The 20,960-nt window shown below is 41.3% G+C and overlaps 3 protein-coding genes across 5 annotated transcripts; 1 reads left to right on the top strand and 2 right to left on the bottom strand.

Annotated features, from left to right (window-relative positions):
• The first annotated feature begins 7,193 nt into the window (after window positions 1–7,193).
• LOC135634024 (aspartyl protease family protein At5g10770-like) lies at window positions 7,194–9,365 on the top strand. The gene is made up of 2 exons (XM_065144152.1): window positions 7,194–7,392; window positions 7,926–9,365. Exons 1-2 carry the CDS (start codon window positions 7,233–7,235, stop codon window positions 9,194–9,196), a joined length of 1,431 nt encoding a protein of 476 aa, XP_065000224.1. The 5' UTR covers window positions 7,194–7,232; the 3' UTR covers window positions 9,197–9,365.
• Window positions 9,366–9,382: 17 nt separating this feature from the next.
• Window positions 9,383–12,553, bottom strand: LOC103977952 (protein ENDOSPERM DEFECTIVE 1-like). The gene is made up of 6 exons (XM_009393620.3): window positions 11,191–12,553; window positions 10,983–11,102; window positions 10,448–10,564; window positions 10,240–10,329; window positions 9,652–9,759; window positions 9,383–9,525 (listed from the first exon to the last, which is right to left on the bottom strand). Exons 1-6 carry the CDS (start codon window positions 12,403–12,405, stop codon window positions 9,466–9,468), a joined length of 1,710 nt encoding a protein of 569 aa, XP_009391895.2. The 5' UTR covers window positions 12,406–12,553; the 3' UTR covers window positions 9,383–9,465.
• A 347-nt stretch (window positions 12,554–12,900) lies between these two features.
• Window positions 12,901–19,333, bottom strand: LOC135634045 (protein FAR1-RELATED SEQUENCE 6-like). 3 transcript variants are annotated; one of them, XM_065144176.1, is made up of 7 exons: window positions 19,173–19,333; window positions 18,780–18,960; window positions 13,980–16,200; window positions 13,792–13,893; window positions 13,591–13,687; window positions 13,413–13,511; window positions 12,901–13,193 (listed from the first exon to the last, which is right to left on the bottom strand). In XM_065144176.1, the coding sequence occupies exons 3-6, from the start codon at window positions 16,158–16,160 to the stop codon at window positions 13,438–13,440; spliced, it is 2,454 nt and encodes an 817-aa protein (XP_065000248.1). In that variant the 5' UTR covers window positions 16,161–16,200; window positions 18,780–18,960; window positions 19,173–19,333; the 3' UTR covers window positions 12,901–13,193; window positions 13,413–13,437. The 3 variants fall into 3 exon arrangements, with proteins under 3 accessions (XP_065000248.1, XP_065000250.1, XP_065000249.1); XM_065144178.1 differs by having other exon boundaries at window positions 12,901–13,187; XM_065144177.1 differs by having other exon boundaries at window positions 18,857–18,960.
• Window positions 19,334–20,960: the final 1,627 nt, after the last annotated feature.

The following is a 20,960-nucleotide window of genomic DNA, read 5'->3' as shown; positions in this document are numbered from 1 at the left end:
GTCAATCTTGACCTACTCCACTTTTGGCTTCCTCCACCGACGAGGTCACCGACGTCAACTAGAGGCCTTCCTTCAATAGGCGAAGGCCAACCACCCTTTTACAGTTTCACTCCTTTTAATGGGCTTAGGAGACAACCCTTACAGAAATTTCTCTCCTCTCTTTACAACTCAAACTTTGAAGAACAGAAGGAGGAGAACTTTTGGCCTTTACAACAATTTTGAGCTCTAAAAATCACAGAAAGATATCAAGATTTCATGTGTAAGTTCTTCCTTCAGTGCTGAATGGGTGGGGTATTTATAGGCCCCAACCCAGTTCAAATTTGGAGCTCAAAACTGTCAATTCCCGGAATTCCGGGATCAGGCGGTTGCACCTCCTGACTGGGGCGGTTGCACCGCCTGGCAGAGCTCGAAACTTGAGCTCAAGCGGTGCCACCTCTTGTCATGAGAGGTTGCACCGCCCAGTCTCGCTCGGAGACTGAGCCCAAGCGGTTGCACCTCCTGGCTGGGGTGGTTGCACCGCCCAGTCTCCCTGGGAGACTTAGCCCAGGCAGTGCTACCTCCTGGCTTGGGCGGTTGCACCTTCCACAGTAACCAGGGTCCGAATGGGTTGATCCATTCGACCCAATTTGGGTTTTCCAGGGGCCTAATTGCCCCAAGATTAAGCTAATTGGATCACCTCCCATTTTCAACTTAATCATTAGTGCTAACTACGATAAATCCTAAGACAATTTCTGCAGCTTGCTCCAGTGCGTCAATCGCTTCTTCCGGTGAGTTTCCGGCGAACTTCCGTCGATCATCCGATGAACCCTCGGTGATGCTCCTGCGGACTTCCGGCAAACTTCTGGACTTGCGACGATCCACTTGGCGAGTTCCAACAAGCTTCTTTGGAAAGCTCATGGACTTCTCGGATTTGTTCCCGGAGAACCTCTGACGATTGTCCGAACTTCCGTCGAACTCTTGAACTCCCAACGTGATCATTGTCTTGACTCCGGCGCAACTCCTGTTGCATGTCTTTCTTCCATCGTAGTTAATCCTGCACACTTAAAACAAAACTTCGATCGAGACAATTAATCCTAAGCAATTAACCAAGTTGTCCGGCATGTCATTGGTCCCTCGACGCTTCGTCTGATTCTTCGGCGCATCGTCCTTTCCTGCAGCCTATTGCCCAATCGGCCAGTTGACTCCGCAACTCCGATATCCTTGGCACAATACCTGCTCTTCTTGGCCCGATGCCCGAGTCCACAGCCCGAAGCCTTCTGTCGATACGTCGACCGATCCACCGGCCCGACGTCCAATCTTCTGACATGTTCCTCCGGCACAACATGATTTTCCTGCTTTAATTGTCTCATCCTGATCGAAGCATCCTGCGTCACTCAAAACGCAGATTAAATCATAAACATATATCAAGTGGTTTCATCATCAAAATACGAGATTCAACAGTATTTTCATATGATACTCTCTTAAACATAATGTTTTCTGATGCTATGACCCTCACGTTCAAAAAGTTTTTATATCACGTCACATTATTTTTGTGGAGTCTACCTTTCTTTTTTAAAACCATGAGTCCCCGAGCCACTCCAATAAACATACATCACTAGAGTATACCTCTGATCCCGTCAAATAAGCCTCCCACAACATCGTTCAGTCCTTCCCCTTAGGATCCACACTCTATTGTTACTCCAGTTCAGTAGCTCTTCACTCCCTCCACTATTTCTTCACTCCCTTCTTTACAAGTTCGCCCTATTTGATGAAGCAATGTACTCAAAAATACAACCACTATCTTTACCTTCTCCTGGACCCAATAACACTGAAGTACCTCAACCTGACCAGGCTTGTGTCACTAACTCCCCTCCACTTATACTTACAACAGAACCTAACAATCCCACAACCCATGGGCATCCAATGACAATACGCTCCAAAAGTGATATTTTCAAACCACATCACCTCCTTGACCTTCATACTATCACAAAATCGCCTCTTAAGTTCATTAAACCCACCACAATCACTCAAGCCCAAAAATCTCCACATTGGCGTAAAGCCATATGTGAAGAATATGATCCCCTCCTCCATAACTCTATATGGACCCTTGTACTCTTTCATCACACACAAAATATCATTGGGTGTAAGTGGGTCTTTCGAATTAAGCATAACTCAGATGGATCTGTTACTAGATATAAAGCACGTTTAGTGGCCAAAGGGACATTTAGTCAATGACCTGGTGTTGACTTCACAAAGACATTTAGTCCCGTTGTTAAACCCACAACTATCCGACTTATCCTGAATTTGGCCATCACAAAAAGTTAACACTTACGATAATTGGATGTTAACAATGCTTTATTACAAAGGACTCTAACTGAAGACGTCTTTATGCAACAACCTTCTGGCTTCATCCATCCTCAATATCCAAGATATATTTGTAAACTACACAAAGCTACTTATGGACTTCGACAAGCTCCAAGAGTCTGATACACCGAACTTGGCTCATTTTTGACATCAACTAGCTTCATCAACTCTAAGTCTAATACCTCATTATTTTTACAACAAAATGGAGGCACTATATATCTTTTGGTGTATGCTGATGACATTATTGTCATGGACAATAATCTTATGGAGATCAAGACATTCCTCCAACAATTAACAAATCGATTCTCCCTCAAAGATCTAGGAACCTTGAGCTACTTTTTGGGAGTGGAAGCAACATATACATCGTCAAAACTCTTCCTATCGCAAAGAAAGTATATTTAAGATTTATTATTAAAAATGAATATGCAGGACACAAAAGATGTTGCAACTCCTCTCTCTACCAGTGAATCACTCAAATTATACGATGAAAACTCTGCTACGAACTATACTCTATATTGACAAGTACTTAGCTCCTTATAGTACTTAGCTTTCACTCGTTCAGATATCTCATTTATAGTTAATAAATTATCACAAGTCATGTATCGTCCATCTACTATGCATTGGTCTGTCGTCTAATGAATCTTGCGATATCTTAAAGGGATCCTCAATCATAGACATTTTTCTTCAAAAACACTCAACTTCATCTTCATGTATCTTTTGATACTGATTGGGTAGGAAACTTTGATAGTAGAACATCCACGTCGGGGTATATTATCTTTCATGGAGGCTAATCCAATTAGTTGGAGTTCTAAGAAGCAAAAGACAATCGTATAGTCTACAACTGAAGCTGAATACCATGACATCGCTACCGCTGCTATAGAACTCAATTGGGTCACAAATCTGCTCAAGGAACTTGACATCAACTCTACTCTTACTCTTACAATATATTATGATAATGTCAGAGCCACCTACCTATGCGCCAATCTAGTGTTTCACTAACGCATGAAAGATATTGTCATCGACTTTCACTTCGTGCGAGATCTAAGTGGTCAAACATCAACTACGTGTTTCTCACATACATACCATTGACCAACTAGTAAAGTCACTCACGAAGCTTCTCGCTCGTAAACTATTTTCATTACATCGGTCCAAGATCGACATCCTTGATAGGAGCTCAATCTTACGGGGGCATGATAACAGATAAGATTTCCCCAACAATTAAGGGAAATCTTCTCTTCTAACTTGTAAAAATAGTGATCATGTCAATAAACTTTCATTAAGTTTTGTAATCACGTTTTAATTTATCACTTAGGTTCTTAAAACGAGAGGTTCCAATCTTCTCTCAAAATAACATCGAATATATCATAAAGTAATCATAGAATTCATGTATAATAAGATAATTCTTAATTAACTCCGGTGAAATGGATAAATTTTGAAAAACCATTCGGCCAAGCAAAAGCTTGTGAATAATAACAAACTGCATGATGATAATGAGTGGAGAAAACAAAGAAATGTTTTAGTCTGTCATAGTACACGAACAGCTTCCTTCCATGCTTTCTTGAATCCTGATATATATTCCTCGTAATATTCCAGAAGATTACATTAAATCAAATTCCATTTTGGAGTATTGAGACCCCTTCCACATAGGACTACTGTCAAAACATGTCAATTTTATTATAAGATAAGCTTATGATATTATCTGGTATGTTATACAAGTTTGTGGAGAAGGAAAGTTCTACAAGGTGAATGTAAAGAAAATAAGGTGTGGCTCAATGGAAGATTTTATAGCTTTGGGATAAAGAATCATTGTAGGATGGGCAGTGCATATATTATATTTTCAAATTAATGGTAGAGGTTATTTGCAAGAATTTGATGAGTTAATTACAGTAGTAAGCTGTGATATCATGTCATAGTTTATGAAAAAAGGATTTTTTTTTTTTTATGGGGTTCCCTTATTAAATTGAAAATAAGGGATGAAAATATTAGGTTATATTAAATAAGATAATAAACTAGAATTAGTAATCGAGCAATTTCCCAAAAACAATATCTTCCTTTTTGCTTTTTTTTTTCCCAAAAGGTGTCGACTGTTTTTGTTTTTCCAAGATGATGTTCCGAATAATGCCCAAAATACCCACACACTACACCCACCCAATTGTATTGTTCTGGTCATGAAGACACCCTATGGATCAGAGCATTAGTCAAAGTGGATGGATCAGACATAGTGTTTTTAAGTAGGCTATACAATGATTTTATCGTTGTGGCTAAAACATTGTAATAAGCTAATTTTTTATCCTCATTTGGGTGATTATTTTTAAACTATCATAAATACATATTTGAATCCAAGTATAGTATATCAAAGTGTTTAGTGTCTTTTTTATTTCATTTGGCTCACTTATAGTATTTTCCAATAGCATTACAATATTTTTGTTAAATTGAAAACAAATTAAGTCATATTGTTTCTTTTGGTTGTCATTGCTCGTAGACCATTTTGATACCAACTTTTTAGGCTTGTAATTGATCCCATTTCTGTGACATTCCTAAATATCCTAATACGATATATTAAATCATATTGTATATGACATCATATTGTTTCTTTGGTTTTGGTTGCTTGTAGACCATTATAATATCAATTTTTTAAACTTATAGTTGGTTTGGATAAGATTAGAAATCCATTTGAGTCATATATATCATATATATCAAGTAGGCTTTACAATGTTTTTTTATCATTGCACCCTATGGATCGGTGGTCTATAGTCTCTAAGACTAGCGAGCATAATACAATTGGATATAGTATAGAGTTATTTTTGGGTATTATTTGAAATATGGGGTATTATTTAAAAAAATACAAATATTAGTACCTTTTGAAAAAAAAAAAAAAAAAGGTAAAACGAGAAACTTTTTTTAAGGGAAATCACCCTTAGTTTTTATATCCATAATTGTATTTCGAAATAGGGGGCATTAGAATTGTATTTCGTGTGACAACTTGTATGGTATGGTATTAGAGATGAGTTACTATTGAAAATGATAAGAGGCTTGAGTAGGAAATGATAACTCATGAATAAGATTGAAAATGATTACTCATGATTACTCATATCATGGAACATGATGACTTGCAGCTATCATTGGATTGGGTCTTAGGAGCTAGGATATAAGTAAGTGGTGGAGATTATTCTGACATAGAAGATTTGAATGGATTTATAAGGGCTTAGATAAGTCTTCTATCATTAACTTAACAAGTTAATGGGTCAATCATTTAATGATCGGATCATGATTAATGGTATTAGAGTCGACTTAGTATTAAGATTAATGATGGACTATACATGGAGGGGTCAGAAGGCATGTTATGATGTGTTTCATGTCATTACCAAGGTAGGTCTCAGGTCATTAAATTATGTCAAGTATTTCTAGATCATTAGGTCGGACTTGGTTAAAGCTCAATAAGTTAATAAGTTAATAAGTTAATTAACTCAGTCATATTGCGACAAATAAAAAATAACATGTTAATAAGAGTTCTTGCTTAGTAATAACATGTTAACAAAAAGAAAAATTAATTTTGGATATCCATAATAACGATCATTCAATCGTGAAAAAAAGGTGGTTAATCATGAATTACCTATCAAACTAGTTATAAGATGAATAACCTAAGATTAATGAGGGCAAAAAATGATCCATCTTCTTCTTGTAATTATTGCTTTCCCTCGAGACTCTCGGAGCCAAGGGAGGGGTTTCCCACCTATGTAACCCGATAATTAATCGAGATTGAATTCAATATATATATATATATATATATATATATTCTCGGATCAAGGCTTTATTTTTGATATCTTGTTCAGGAATCATACTTTCGAATCCAATTGCAGGTTTAACTTTTTGATGGAGTATTCCTCCTACATGGTGATTAACATCTATATATATGATAATTCATATGATGTATTTAGGTAGGTTGGCATTGTCAAGGTTGATTTGACCCTAGGAATGATGGTCAAAGTTGGCTCCTGCATTTCCAAGTGTAGCTTATCAAGTCTAACTAATATCATGCCATGCCATGCCAGCACTAGTTTCCTGCCTCCTAACTTCACTATGGAATCTAGAAATATATTAAAATAATTCGCAACCTACTGGTTGGATAAAGGTGGAATGACTTCAACTTAAAAAGGAGACCAGAGATATGATGAAAGATAGCTCACACAAGTGGGCGGAGAAAGAGTCCAAATCCATCTTCGCCGTATCCAGCAAGCCAGAAGAAGCCTCCCTTAGGTGGCGTACGTACACAGCCAAGCAAAATATGAATTTGACCATTTTTAATTAGTTCGTCACTAGCTAATAATCATCTCTGCGTTGCAAGTCTCTCCTTACTCTTCTACGAGAGAAGACTACTACAAGTCTTTCTCTCTCGGTCGTCACAAGAAACGAAGACTACATGAGAACTGTAGGTAGTCACCCACCCACAGCCATATTATAGCGACGGAGTCAAAAATATGTGACATCTTCTGATATTAGAGCTTGTGTTCTTTCCCCCCTTCGTTGTCAGGACATGTGGAAACTTAAGTTTCGGGTGCCGTCGACAGTGAGACCACCAAGCGAACGGGCTCCATTTTCTATGGCTTGAGCGTGGACGCTTCCATTTTGCCATGCTTGTTGGATTCCATTTGGGTAAGTGGAATTGGACCTCTTGTGGACCCGATGAGTCTTCTTTAATTTGTTTTTCCCCACCCCACCGGTAGCCAGCCTAACAACAAATGTGATTGAGAGAGAGAGAGAGAGAGAGGGCCATTTCTTGAAGCCTTCCCCAACTTGAGTAAACAAAGATATTTTCGTGTATTATATATATATTCCCACAACCTTTGGCCTCCCTCCACAACCTCTTTCTTCTTGGGGAGTAGACATCCATGGCTGCTTCTCTTTCCTCAAGTTTCCCCTCCTCTGCTGCTTACCTTCTTCTGATGCTTACTCTTGCTGTATGCTCCCATGTCGGAGGAGAACAAGGAAGCCATCGAAAGGTTGACGTCCGCTCTTTGTTCCCCGACAAAGTGTGTTCACCATCCAAAGGTGTAATAACTATCTTATTTCATTCGATTTTTGACTAGTACGTAGTAATCATATCATAGCTTATATTTTATGCATACATATAATATGAGAAAAAGGAAGAAACTATATATATATATATATAACAGCAGTCTTCAGATGAACTGAGGATGATGGCCTTTTTCAGTTGCAGGCCAGAAAGAAAAAAATTACTAGATTTTGAAGGATTGATTTTTTTCTTTCTGTACTGGTTGTTTAATAGTCGATAAGGATCAAGAGGTACTCACTCACTCACTCGTACGTCGAAAGATGGTGGTGGGGGAATCCATTGCCACCGATCGCTCATAGAATAGATAGAATTGTGTGGTTCCTCCGTATGTGAAGTCATCCTCACTAATAATTGGTCTGTATCTGTCTCATCATCGCATGGTAACGTAGTTGACGCTTACTGACTGAATTATTGGATCTGTGGAACACGATCAAAATATGATATGAAACATGTCTACAAGGAAGGCGGTCAACGTCACCTTTGACTAATCAATCTTGTCTTCGTCCAGGTGCCGCGAGCTCCAACTTCACGAGACTGACGGTAGCTCACCGGCACGGCCCATGCTCGCCGCTGCACCACCGGCAGGTCCTCTCCCACCAGCAAATCCTAGAGCGAGATCGATTCCGAGTCGACTGGCTCCACCGGCAGATCTCCTCCTCTCCTACCTCCGCGACCAAGGTGAAGGTGCAACCGCAGGACTCGGCGGTGGAGGCATCGGCGATCCCAGCCCGAAGCGGTAGCTCCCTCGGCGTCGGGAACTACGTCGTGACGGTCGGCTTCGGCACCCCCAAGCGGGACCAGACCGTCGTCTTCGACACCGGCAGCGACGTCACCTGGATCCAGTGCCAGCCATGCGCCTCCTACTGCTACCTGCAGCAAGATCCCATCTTCGACCCCTCTCACTCGTCGACGTACGCCAACATCTCCTGCGGCTCTGCCTATTGCTCCGACCTCGACGTCTCCGGCTGCAGCTCCTCCACCTGCCTCTACGGGGTGAAGTACGGCGACAAGTCCTACACCATCGGCTTCTTCGCCGAGGAGAAGCTCACGCTGACTGACGCCGACGTGATTCCCAATTTCCGGTTCGGGTGCGGCGAGAAGAACCGTGGGCTCTTCGGTAGGATCTCGGGGTTGATGGGCCTCGGCCGTAACAAGGCATCGCTGGTCGTGCAGGCGTACCAGAAGTACGGCGGGGTCTTCGCCTACTGCCTGCCGTCGACGTCGAGCTCTACGGGCTTCTTGACTTTCGGCAGCGGCAGCTACTCGTCCTCGTCCAACGTCAAGTTCACGCCGATGCTGACCGACGCGAGCTCGCCGTCGTTTTATTTCTTGGACTTGGTAGCTATAAGCGTCGGCGGGCAGCGCCTCCCGATATCGGCCACCGTCTTCTCCAACGCGGGCACGATCATCGACTCCGGCACGGTCATAAGCCGGCTGCCTCCGACGGCGTACTCGGCGCTCCGGTCGGCCTTCCGACAGGGGATGTCGAGCTACAAGGCGGCAGCCCCGGATTCCTTACTGGACACCTGCTACGACTTCACGGGATACACCACGGTGTCGATACCGACGGTGGCCTTGGAGTTCAACGACGGTGTGACGATGGACCTGGACTTCGGGGGCATCCTCTACGCCCTGAGTCAGTCGCAGGTTTGCCTGGCCTTCGCCGCCAACAGTGACGATGGTGACCTGGGGATAGTGGGAAACGTGCAGCAGAGGACGTTCACTGTGGTGTACGATGTCTCGAAGAAGGTCATCGGATTTGGGCCGGGAGGCTGCTAAGGGTCGAAGTAGCTCTGGTATGAATAAAGAGAAGAGAGAGAGAGAGAGAGAGAGAGAACGCTCGCTGCTCCTGTTGTTACTCATGTTTGGAACTCTTCATTGATTTGCCATCTCTAGCTTGTAATAATATCACAAGAAAAGAGAGCTTAACCTCTCAGCCTCTCCTTAATCGATTGAACGCAAACTTCTTCTGGTGATTTCAAAAGAAGTAAAGAATAGTACTTGTTTCAAATGGCAAACTCGGAGTGAGTGTCGTTGCAAACGATCGACTACTGTGTGCGCCTGTGTTTAACCTGAATAAGCTGGGTTCTTAAGCTGCACTCCTTCACCTAACAAAGACCAAGCAGCAATAAACATAGGTTAAACTAATGTTGCCAGATCCCGGAGGCAGCTAGCTGCTCCAAATAGTGTGTGTGATTCTATTCTAGTGCTCTTCCAAGAAAACAATTGCAAACCTGCAACACATGTGCCTCTGATAAAAGATTTCCACATTCCTCAACCAAAACCCTTTGAGTACTGATCACACTTGCCAGGCCCGAAGCTACATGATCGACATCTTCAGCCTGTAATGAGAGCCAGGAGTTATTACTATCAGAGGCTAGCAGTATAAATATATCCGAAGCTACATGATGTGATATATTCAGCCTGTAATAATACGAGTTGGGAGTTATTAGTATCAGAGGCTAGCAGCATAAATATAAACATGATAAGACATCAAAAGGCAAAATCCATTGTATTCTGATCCATATCTTCAGCCTCTCATAGGATAAATCTATTGTATTCTATGCTCTATATGTGTTAGTCTTCAACCTTCAAAAACGAGACATCCGTTCCGGCATTTAAATCTTTCTATGTACAAAAACACAAGTTTGGCATTCAAGAGCAATAACCTTAGGTGCACAAATCACTAAAGAACAGCAAGGGGGGTACAGTGTGCATGTTAAAGATATGATATATGTTGGAATACCAATACGCGACAAAGTTCCCTAGATGAACGAATGAAGCGGTCAAATTCTTTTCTTGCAACAATTCAGCAAACTCACCTTTGATAGAAATCTCGCCACACACGGAGAGAGTAATTCCAGTATAAGTAATGCAGAGTCCATAACTTCCCTAAGCTCACGAGTATCTACCTGCAATTACGATAATGTAACATCTCATAATCAATCCATTAGAAGGGGGTGGGGAATGAAAAAAGAAAATAAGATCCAGCAACTCTATTAGAGGATGATTAATCTAAAGGTATCATACCCTCACATTCCCCGCAATCGGGAGTCGAAGTGAAGCATCCTGCAAAGCCTTTGTTGCCCCTAAAAGAGAGCTTGAATAATCATCTTCAAGAACGGTCCACTCGTCCAAATGTGGCATCTACAAAATAGAACAAATTATGATACTAGGGCATGCTTAATCATCCAAATTATATATATATATATATATGATCTTGAACATGATAGTGGGATAGTTTTGCTGGTAGCATGAGAAAGAATCCATAGATCATACTGTTCTATCTCCTTAACATAATCTAAAACTCTATCTGAAATTATTCCTCGTGAAGAGGAAATTATTCCAAAATTCACTCACAAATCCCAAAAATGAAAGAATAGAAAAAAATAATTTTTTTGCCTACTGCAAACAGAAAAAGCTCAATGAATCATGAAATGTGTGGCTCATCCTCATTTTGTGGCATTAAACCCTTGCATATGAGAGGAGAGACATCCAACTCAGATGAGAAAATTGAAATCCACACATGAAAATGTAGCAGTATCATAATAAGATCCAGTCTTACTTGATGATGGATGATGGACAATAACCTCTCTCTTCTTTTGAGCTGTTCAAGCTGGATCCTCTTCTCCATAACAGAGCTTTGAAGCTCTGCAATCCTCCCGGAAAGCCCACACAGTGATTTCTAAAAAGAACTCAAACTGTTCGGTATTTGTTCTGTAATGGACAAGAAACCAAATCTAATTGCCATTGCAACCTCCACACTCGCTAACCTGAGCCGCAACTCCCCGAGCTTCCACCGTCCCCCGAGCTTTCGCATTGAGAAATCTCCACTGCACATAGCAGTTGTCGAGAAGCCTAAGCACATGGGCGTCCTCCTGTCGGCCCAGTGCCTTGTTCACCTTCTTCACCTCGGCGGCTGGTTTAGCACTCGGAGGTTGTGGTGGCTTCGACGAGAAGAGAGGCCTATTGACGGACTTGCTCAAATTGAAGGGGTGCTGCTGTTGGCGGCCGGAGAAAGCCGAGCTCAGGGAGCGCAAGAAAAGCGAGCTGGCAGATGATCTACAAGAAGAGACCTCGGCCCCGTCTTGGCGTCTGGCCGACATGGTGGGCAGCAGGTCCGCCTCCGGCATGGACGACCGGACGTCCGTGGCCAGCCTCGATCTGCAAGACGCAGGAGGGAGGAGGGGCGGGCTGTCGCAGAGGCCACCCTGACTGCTAACGCTGCAAGTCTCCGTGTCGGAAAAGGAATTCTCCGAGGTGGTTTCATCCAACCCGCAGTCGCCGCTTCCATGAGCCCAGCGGTAGCCATCGGAAGGGAAGAGGCTCACCCGGGAGGGTGTAGGGGGTCGAGTGTTCGTCCTCAGAACGGGGGTGCTATCCAGGACACGGTGGTGAGCCACCGGGGTTCCCGGTCTTGGCCTCCGCCGAGGATCATCCAACCTCGGCGGCTGCTCTGCAGCGTCGCTGTGGTTGTCGGTGAACAATCGGACGACGGCCCGCTTCTTGATGGTGCCGATAGGCTTGCCGTGGGCGGAGAAGGGGAGGGGGGTCTCCGAGCTCCGCCTGACGGATGCCAGGGGCTGGTTCTCGTCGGCCTCCTCGAGTTCGGGCCCGGAAGAAGACGGGTGGGTCCGGTGGGGTTTCTGCTGCTGGTGCTTCTTGGAAAGGATTGCGACGGAGGAGGGAGCGGCGAACCCATTTCTTGGAGAGGCGGCGAAGCGTAGGGTTTCAGAAGAATAGACGGAGGAGGAAGAGGAAGAGGAAGGGTAAGGGGAAGAGGAAGGGGACAGGTAGCGAGAGCTGATCTGCCTCGCGCGGGGGCGGCGGGACTTCCGATCAGTGGCCAGAGGGGTGGGGACTGGTGGTTGCGTCGCCGATGGCACCGGAGTAGGAGGGGGGAGGCGGCGGTGCTTCCCCTCGGCGTCTGACCCGGAGGGGGGAGGAAGAGGAATGTCGGAGAAATGGAGATCGGATTCCGCTATCATTTTGTTGGCAGAAAGAAGTGGGAGCGGAGGATACAAGATTAGTTCTCCATCTCAAGGGGGTTTAGAGGAGGAGGAGGAGGAGGGAGAAACAAGATCAAGATCAAGAACAAGGGTTTCTATGGGGGGGGAAGAAGTAGCCGTTTGGTCGGGGGGGTGGCTGGGGTGCGTAGGCGACGGCCACGCAACGGCTAGTTTTCTGTGCGATTGATCTTGCAAAACCATCTTTCGTTACGCAACCATCTTTCACTGGTCGACATCACGGTCCCACAGGTGGGTCCCATCCAACTTCGGAATCACAGTTAAGCCAAGGAAGTCGATAATTTTGGTGTTTATCCCTAAAATTTTTCCAGTTAAATAAATTTGGAAAACTTACCACGTAACACATTTTATGTTGAGATTCTAATAGACATCAGTGTCGATGATTTAAAAAAATTAAGGACATTTTTAAGCATATTATATATATTTAATTTTAAATGGACACCGAAAAGATAGCAATAAGCCTACAAGAATAAAAGTGTGTTTTATTTCTGTGATTTGGGCCAGACGTTACTCAAAGCAGTCTAAATTGAACAGGCAGGCAGGCTTCTACATTACAAGCTGTTAACGGAGAAGTGGAAAAAGAAGTCCATTGTTTTACGTGGTAGCATCCACAAAACAAGAATATATAAAGCGCCCGATCCATACCACTATCTGTACAAGTCCTCTTCCGGTGTTCGATCGATGGAGTGTCCACTAGAACCTGCGCACGCCTCCTGCATTTCTCTGCTGCGGAACCGCTGATCCTGCAACTGAGCAAAACGATCATAGAATGAAGATTGGAGTTAATTATGACTTGGAAACTGAAACCACACGAGTCCTCCAGAACTTGTTGTTTGTATGAAATTATTTATACTCAATTGTCGGTTCGAATCAACATAATCCATACCATACGCAAATGACAAGAACTGGAGGACTTGTAACATGGAGACTCGATGAGAAGAGAGTCGACAAAGGTATCTGACATTTACCTTGAAAGATTTAGGTTCTCAGTCATCATTTGTTATCGTTGTATCCCTGAAACGGGTAATCAGATACTCCGTGCTGACTCCACGTGGGACCTCTTATTTCTAACAAAGGCAATTATATAAGCTGTTAGCAAGCATTAGAGTAGAAGCTTTGATTACTGTTTTGTCAAAGTTGGCTTACCTGGTGCAACTTGAACAAGTGGTGGCAGTAGAGGATTGCTACCCACATGTTGCATATTTAGGACTTGGCCAGGATATTGACCATAAGTCGCATTTGCCTGGTGTGAGGAAACATAAAGAGAGAGAGAGACCTGGTTTTAGTGTTAATTTCCATTGTGTTCCACCAATACAAGTAGTTGCTATTTTCTGATGGTCCACAGACCTGCAAAATGGTTTCTTGCGTTCCAATCTCAGTGGAGCCTTGTGCAGTTGCCCCTACGATATCGCGTGCATAGGTGTCAACAGTTTGGTGGTGTTGTGATACCTGCAATTTGAAGTGTAAAAACTCGCACAGATCGAATTTGTTAAAACTTTATAATTCGGCAACGAACTGAGACATTGTGTGTTCACCTGTTGGTCGTGTTCGCCACTACTTTGACCCTTCTTTTTGGGTTGCAGGTGTTTCTTTATAGTTTGCTCAACCTTGGATACCTTTCTTTTTGTCGAAGGACGCCCCTGCCTACGAAGAGCTAGAGGACTAAGCAGTCTGTTTTCGATGGTTAGTCTTGCAGAAGGGTGTTGAGTGCCCTTGCCATCCACATCACTTTTATTTATTCTTTTCTGGAAATCATCAATACAACTCCAAAGCATCTCAGAGTACTCATCAGACTCAACTGCCATGTCTGCTGCCTCATCAAACTTATTGTGTATATAATCATATCGTTGGGCCTTTGGATTATTGCTCCAACCGCAATAACCAACTCTCACCTTCATATGACGTCTTTTCAAATCTTTCCTCCATCGTGGTAGAATGTATCTTGACGGAACACTAGAAATTTGCCTCTTTACTAGGACAGATATCATATGCCTGCATATGATTCCCTTAAATTCAAACAAGTGACACCTACACTGAACTTCACAATCACCCTCGGTGAAATGCACCTTGAAGTGGACCAGCTTATGATGTTGATCATCATCATCCCCGATCAAGACATCCTCAGACACATCATACTCCGAGATTCCATCACTTCCACCTGCTAAAGTGACTTCACAATAAAGCTTTGCTACCATCTCTTGCTGAAATTCTTTAAACTTGTCGATGGTATAAACTTGTTGAAATTGTTTTTCTATATCAAAATGAGTTACACAGGGGACCCATGAGTTGAAGGACTGAAAATCCGCTTGGTCTTCTCTCTCGACTTTACTTTCCAATGCAACATCATACTGCTCAACAAATTGCTTCATCGTTGTCTTTGAATATACAAGCCCATCGAAGAAAGGATTCATCCTTTGACTCCTTTGTGTTGTAGACATCCCAGCCCAGAAAGAATCTTTCACAAATGCAGGGACCCATCGGTGCCGCTCTTCATATAAACCTTTTAACCATGCATTATCATATAAATTAAATTTCTCGATGAATTTAGTCCAACTTTCTTCAAATTCCTCCTTTGTGAATGAATCATAAACTGCATTTTGCATCAATTTTCTCATTTCTTCATACACCCTATAACCCTTAAACTTCTCTGGCAGTTTCTTCATTATGTGCCACAAACACCATCGGTGACGAATGCCCGGGAATACAGTCTCAATGGCTTTTTGCATGGCCTTGTCTTGATCTGTGATGATAGCATTTGGAGCACGCCCAGACATACATGAAAGAAAAGCTCTAAACAACCATGTAAATGTCATGGTATCTTCATTTGACAGCAAGCCACATCCAAATAAAATTGACTGGCCATGGTGGTTAACACCTACAAAAGGTACAAAAGGCATGTCATATTTATTTGTCAAATATGTTGTATCAATTGTAACAACATCACCAAACTCTTCATATGCTGCCCTGCTCCTTGCATCGGCCCATAACACATTTTTAATTCGGGATTCTTCATCAACATCCATTGCATAAAAAAAGCTTGAATTCTTTGATTTCATACGAATAAAGTAATCAAAAATTGCTTCAGCATCACCCACACCCAGCCAAAACTTACTTGCCTTCTCAACAGAATTCTTGCAATCTTTCTCCAAAGTTGGTGCAGTTTCACAACCCCCAGCCTGAACACTACAAGTTGTGTCATTCCTATTTACACCAGTCCCTGTCATATTATTCAATTCGAGTCTTTTTTGTGCACCTATAGATAAATCCCTGTTGCACATGCAGAAGCGTGATTTTCTCGGAACCAGAGAATGACTGTGTTCAAGCCTAACTGAATTGATTCTACAGCTCATATTTTCAAACAGAGTAGCATTAACTCGAGCTTTGCATCCAGTTTTTGTTGTCGGTTTGGGTTGTAGAATATTCCGTTTATAGATGTATGGCTTTCCCTCTCGCGAACATGCAATTGTCACATGTTCTATTTTTCCAGAACTTGATATTGTTCTTGATTTTCTACTAACCCGAAAACCTTCTTGCTTTCCATATTTCTTGTAGTATTCAACAAGAGCATCCAAAGAAGGAAAAGTCATTCCAGGCTCAGGTGCTTTTACGATTTCCAGGCCAGCAACTCTTTTCTCCATTCGTTCCTGATTCCCACTATCTTTGTCACAGATAAGCTCCTCATCACTAGACTCAAGTGGAGATTCATCCTGTTCCATCTCAAGCGCTGTGATAGTAGTACACAACACCCTACATCCACTAAGAAAGATAAAAAGCAAACAACACTTTAAAGCCCCACAAAAGCTGAAAGATTGAAATTATCAGATGCAAGATTAATCCAATTATAATATTATATGAAGCTGACAGAACTAGAAACTAATTCTGAAATTACTGGATCGCCTTCAAATAAAATTCAAAGATTAAGAACAAATTATGTATACAGAGATTTTTTTTTTCCTAAAAACAGCAGAATGCCTAATTGAGGGTCACATCTACTTTGACATACAAACAAAAGTACCTAAAATTATCATTGAAAAAGAAAATAAAAATTTTAAATAGATTCACAACTCGACGCTCCAGGTCAACTTTCCAGGGATCACGGCAGACGCCATTGACTGCTGCTTGTGCAGGTGGTCCTGCATACCTCAGCAAAAAGGTCCTCCAACAGCAGGGGACTATGGAAACTTCACCTGCAGACCACCTTGGGTTCCTTATCAGATTGCTTGGATATTAAGCCTAAAAAGGTTATTTACAAACATGGTTACCATCTTTTAGGGGATACAAGCAGCTACAGAAATGGTGGCTTATCACAACAAGCACTTTATACAGCTGAAGACAGGATGCGATTTCAAATTCATTCTCTAAACCATTCTTACATACCACATTCATGCAACTACCTTTGAATAAAGATGCCTATCATCTCTTGATACTTAAGTCTATTTAAAAGTCAATTACCACATGCAGCGGCAACTTATATTGTAAGCCTGGCATGAAATCTAGATAAAAGCTACCCAGTACCATATTGGCTAATATAGCCCATACACTCAGACAGGCATTCTTCGTCTATTGATACTTAAGTCTATCTAAAATGCTATTTAAAAGCCATCTACCACATGCAGAGTATCAGCTTATATTGTAAGCCCGGCATGAAATCTAGATAAAAGCTACCCAGTACCATCTTGGCAAATATAGCCCATACAATCAGACAGACATGCTTCGTCACATAAGCTGATCTAAAAGAATGTAGCAGTACAGCAAAGGAAGATAGTTCACTCTTTTCTACTGCCTGCAAAAGGTAAGTTTCCCAACTCCTTATCATCAAGTTCAATTGGTTCATCACCGAACTGTGGTATATATCTTTAAAGACTGATCCAAAATTCTTAACATTTCCCTGGAAATTTCATCTTTGTAAACCTAACTAAACATCCCCTTCAACTACCAGAGCAATAAAAAAATATGGCCCTTGTCAAAAGCCAATTAAGAAAGATCCTCATCAAAAACAAGTTAAGAAAGGCCTTTCAGGTTCAACCTATGATAGAACTTGAGGTTTCCTACTTAATCCTCCAGATGATATCTTCTTCCTGATCTATATATACTCTCAGCTGACAAGCATAACAGTCTCTCATATTGAACATCCTGCATAAGCTCCATCTGGTGCAGAGCATATAAGTCATGATGCTAATCAACTAATGCTCTAGCATTATGTCTAACATATATAAAATGCTCTTTAAATTTAACAGTCATCACATATGTCTCATTCCCTCTGAGATGGTTCATATAACTTGCTTACTTATCCATGGAAGGATTTCTCCTACTTTGCCGTTGCTATTACCCATTTACTTGTGGTTAGTTATATGATGACCAAAGAATCCGCTGACACTCAATTCAATTACAAATTAAGGACACATCGCCTGATATTTTAATCATCGATAGCTAGAGGAACTAGCCTATGATCTACTTGCATCAAGAAACCTTGCATCGATCATGGCACCCCCTCACCCCAACTAATGGTACCATGAAAATGATTAACAATCAAATCAATACAATCCATATTGGCAGTGTGACGAATGCCAAAACCAACCTTGGGATAGCCATGTGATTTCCAGCTGAAAGAAAAAAGATACAGATACCTACGTATTTCTCTTACATCCTATTTGGAATCAACTTCAAATAATTTTAAACGGATTTCATATTAATTTCAGTTGCGATCAAAATTAAGAGTGATACCTTGGTTGGAACAAAATCGGAAAAAATTGAATTCTTCTATTTTGTGAAGTTTGGAGAAATGGTCAAGGTATGATTTTGGTTACCTATTATTACATGATACGCTAATTTGAGACTTAAGTTTATTCCATAATGACGGTCCTCTTCTTATTTAGCTTAATTTAAAATTAGTTAAAATCATAAGTTAACCCTATCCAACACAACCAATTTACTCTTAGTTAGTTCACTAGCAGGTCAAGCTGGATTCATGTAAGTAGTACAAGTCCCTATCATCATATCACAATATGTGAAACATTGGTGTACCTTCTTAATTTTGATGTGACATGAAAAGAAGTATGCCATGAAGAGTCACAGAAAAAAGAAAACACTGCTTCATTCTAGAAATTAAGAAATAATGTCTTAAGTTTATGAATTTCATCCTAATCCATTGCCAGACCATGTGACTCGATTTTAATTAAAAACAAATCATTTTAGTTCCATCCGACTGAACAAAATTGTAGTCACTTTTCATTCTAGACGAGGAATTTCAAACTGAATTTTAATCACATAAGAGTTCCAAATAAAGAAATTACACAAACAATTGGGGCATGGCAACAAGTCATTAGGAGAGTTACCAATGGCGACGTAAACACAAAGGAGATACTATATATCCATTCAAAGTCGCTCCAAGTCCGCTAGGCCATCACGAAACCTCAAATCCAGTAAGCTGCCCCGGCAGCAGCTTTCGGCAAGGGGGCTTGGTCGAAGCAAATCAACAAACAGCTGGTGGGCTCCGTGCGGTCAGCGATAACTTCGCTGCAGTCATACAAACGAACCAGTAGCAAACAGGGTGATTGAACAAGATATGGTGTAATGATCAGAGAGCACGGAACGACTACGGTAAACACGGCTGCCGCGCGGGGATGCTACTGACGGGTGGGTTCGGTGTTGTTTTCTAGGAGGGGATAAGATTAAGGTTAGGGTTAGGGTTAGGGTTGGGATTGGGGTTTCGGGTTGTTTTCGTGTACCTCCATCGACTGATGCCTCGTCGTCCTGCCGCGGCTACTGCTGCATATTAGTTGTCTCGGTGATCCGGTGGAGGTGCTCCGCCACATCATGGAAGAAGCACCGTCGTCGCGTCGTCCGAGGCGGTCGGGCGGGCGGGTGGGTTCACGGGTTCTGCCGAGGGGTGGGGAGAACCAAGGTTTTTCCACGGGTGATGTGGCCTTCGCATCCGGACCGATCGCGCGGGTCCCATTTCACGTGCATGGCGGTGAAGAGACCACGTGACCCGCAACGCCAAAACGTTTCAGGGGCGGATGTGACCGTCCTCCACCCTCAACCCCCAACCTCCTCCCTGTCCTCCGATGCGGTGGGTCCTACGTGAAGGATTCAATGCAAGAGTCCTTGGTAAAATATAATAACTGATTAATTATTTTTATTTTCTATTAGGAACTTTGAACATAAATAACCAAAATAAAATCATGATATCTCAGCTATTTTAAATACACTTGTCATTAAATTCTTTGAAAATCATTTTTATAATTAAATTATAAATATTTGAATTTTTTTATTTATAATTAATAATTCTTTTAAATCTCTCTTTGTGTCTTTGTCTCTCCTAATAGTTATTATTATTATTTCACATATTCAAATTATATAATGTCATCTTAAATGATTCTTCATCGTTTTTTGAAGCATCCATCGTCCTTCAACCTAGACATCTGATTTTGGTAAGTTCTTTAAGACACTGCATTGGCAACTACATACAACCACAATTTATATCATATATGAATTCAATAATCATGATCATAGTAACTCTATCTCTATGCCTGATGAAGATGGTTGGGTGGTTGTCAGTGTTAACCAAGATTTATCATCCACAAACATCCATTTTTCATTACTTGTCAAGCCCTAAAGTCATTTGTTTCATGTTAGATGATAGTTGTAAAAGACATGTACTCCTCGGCTACGCATTAATCCATGACATGAACATCACTTATTTCTCTTCCAAGACAACTAATCCACCATGAGGATAACAAAGCTATCAAATTCGAGAAAATCAATTAATAAGGCCCACCTCTTTTGTACACCATGTAAATCATTACTTTTAGGAGTATAAACTCGATTTCTTAAAAAGAAAAAAACCCTAAATGACAATGTACCGGGGGAAAAGGAGGAAGAGGTATCGAACTCATGAATTAGGGCTTCTTAATTGAGCTAATACTTTGGTTAGTCTCTACTTTTTTGACTTGTCATATATCTTAAAGAGAGTAATGTATAACCGTAGAATATTTCAAAATCGAATTAGGATTTCTTGGGGGCTAATGTTTCTTTAATTTTTCTTTACTCTCTTCTCCTTATTGCTCGATGTCATTCGATCCTATTTATCACTTCTTTCGTATCATTATCTAAGAAGAAAGAATAAGAGGAGAGAGGAGAGAGGGTTAAGAATAAGATATTTAAATTAATTTATAAAAGGATGATTTTAAAAATACTAAAAAAATTACAAATAATATTATAAAATAGTAAATATATAGGTATCAAAGAGTAATCTCCTTTATTCTAGAGATATAAATAAAAGGATTACTATTTACGATCCATAATTTTATTTTAAATTTTTTCAAACTATCCTTTTGTAAATAAATATAAATCTCATTCTCCTCTTCTCTTTCCCACTCATTCTCTTTTTCTTTTTCTTGTTCTCGTCTTACTCCTCTTGATATTTTTCTTACTCAAAAGACAGTGAAAAAGAGAAAAATAAATAAATCATTATTACTATTAAAAATAATATTGTTTAAAATAGTAAAATGAAG

Source organism: Musa acuminata, chromosome BXJ3-3 (genome assembly GCF_036884655.1).
Source record: "Musa acuminata AAA Group cultivar baxijiao chromosome BXJ3-3, Cavendish_Baxijiao_AAA, whole genome shotgun sequence".
NCBI classification, from domain to species: Eukaryota; Viridiplantae; Streptophyta; class Magnoliopsida; order Zingiberales; family Musaceae; genus Musa; species Musa acuminata.
Note: the sequence above shows the minus strand (reverse complement) of the source record. Positions and strands in the feature narration are given on the sequence as shown.

What these genes read in the sequence shown, in the direction of transcription:
- LOC135634045 (XM_065144176.1), bottom strand. Translation starts at nt 16,160, where the DNA reads ATGGAACAGGATGAATCTCCACTTGAGTCTAGTGATGAGGAGCTTATC. An exon ending in CGCAAGAAACCATTTTGCAG is followed by an intron (nt 13,688 to 13,791) that starts GTCTGTGGACCA and finishes TCCTCACACCAG; the next exon opens with GCAAATGCGACTTATGGTCA. An exon ending in ACTTGTTCAAGTTGCACCAG is followed by an intron (nt 13,512 to 13,590) that starts GTAAGCCAACTT and finishes TGCCTTTGTTAG; the next exon opens with AAATAAGAGGTCCCACGTGG.
- LOC103977952 (XM_009393620.3), bottom strand. Translation starts at nt 12,405, where the DNA reads ATGATAGCGGAATCCGATCTCCATTTCTCCGACATTCCTCTTCCTCCC. An exon ending in CTCGGGGAGTTGCGGCTCAG is followed by an intron (nt 11,103 to 11,190) that starts GTTAGCGAGTGT and finishes AGTTCTTTTTAG; the next exon opens with AAATCACTGTGTGGGCTTTC. An exon ending in CAGAGGCACATGTGTTGCAG is followed by an intron (nt 9,526 to 9,651) that starts GTTTGCAATTGT and finishes GGTCTTTGTTAG; the next exon opens with GTGAAGGAGTGCAGCTTAAG.
- LOC135634024 (XM_065144152.1), top strand. Translation starts at nt 7,233, where the DNA reads ATGGCTGCTTCTCTTTCCTCAAGTTTCCCCTCCTCTGCTGCTTACCTT. An exon ending in AGTGTGTTCACCATCCAAAG is followed by an intron (nt 7,393 to 7,925) that starts GTGTAATAACTA and finishes GTCTTCGTCCAG; the next exon opens with GTGCCGCGAGCTCCAACTTC.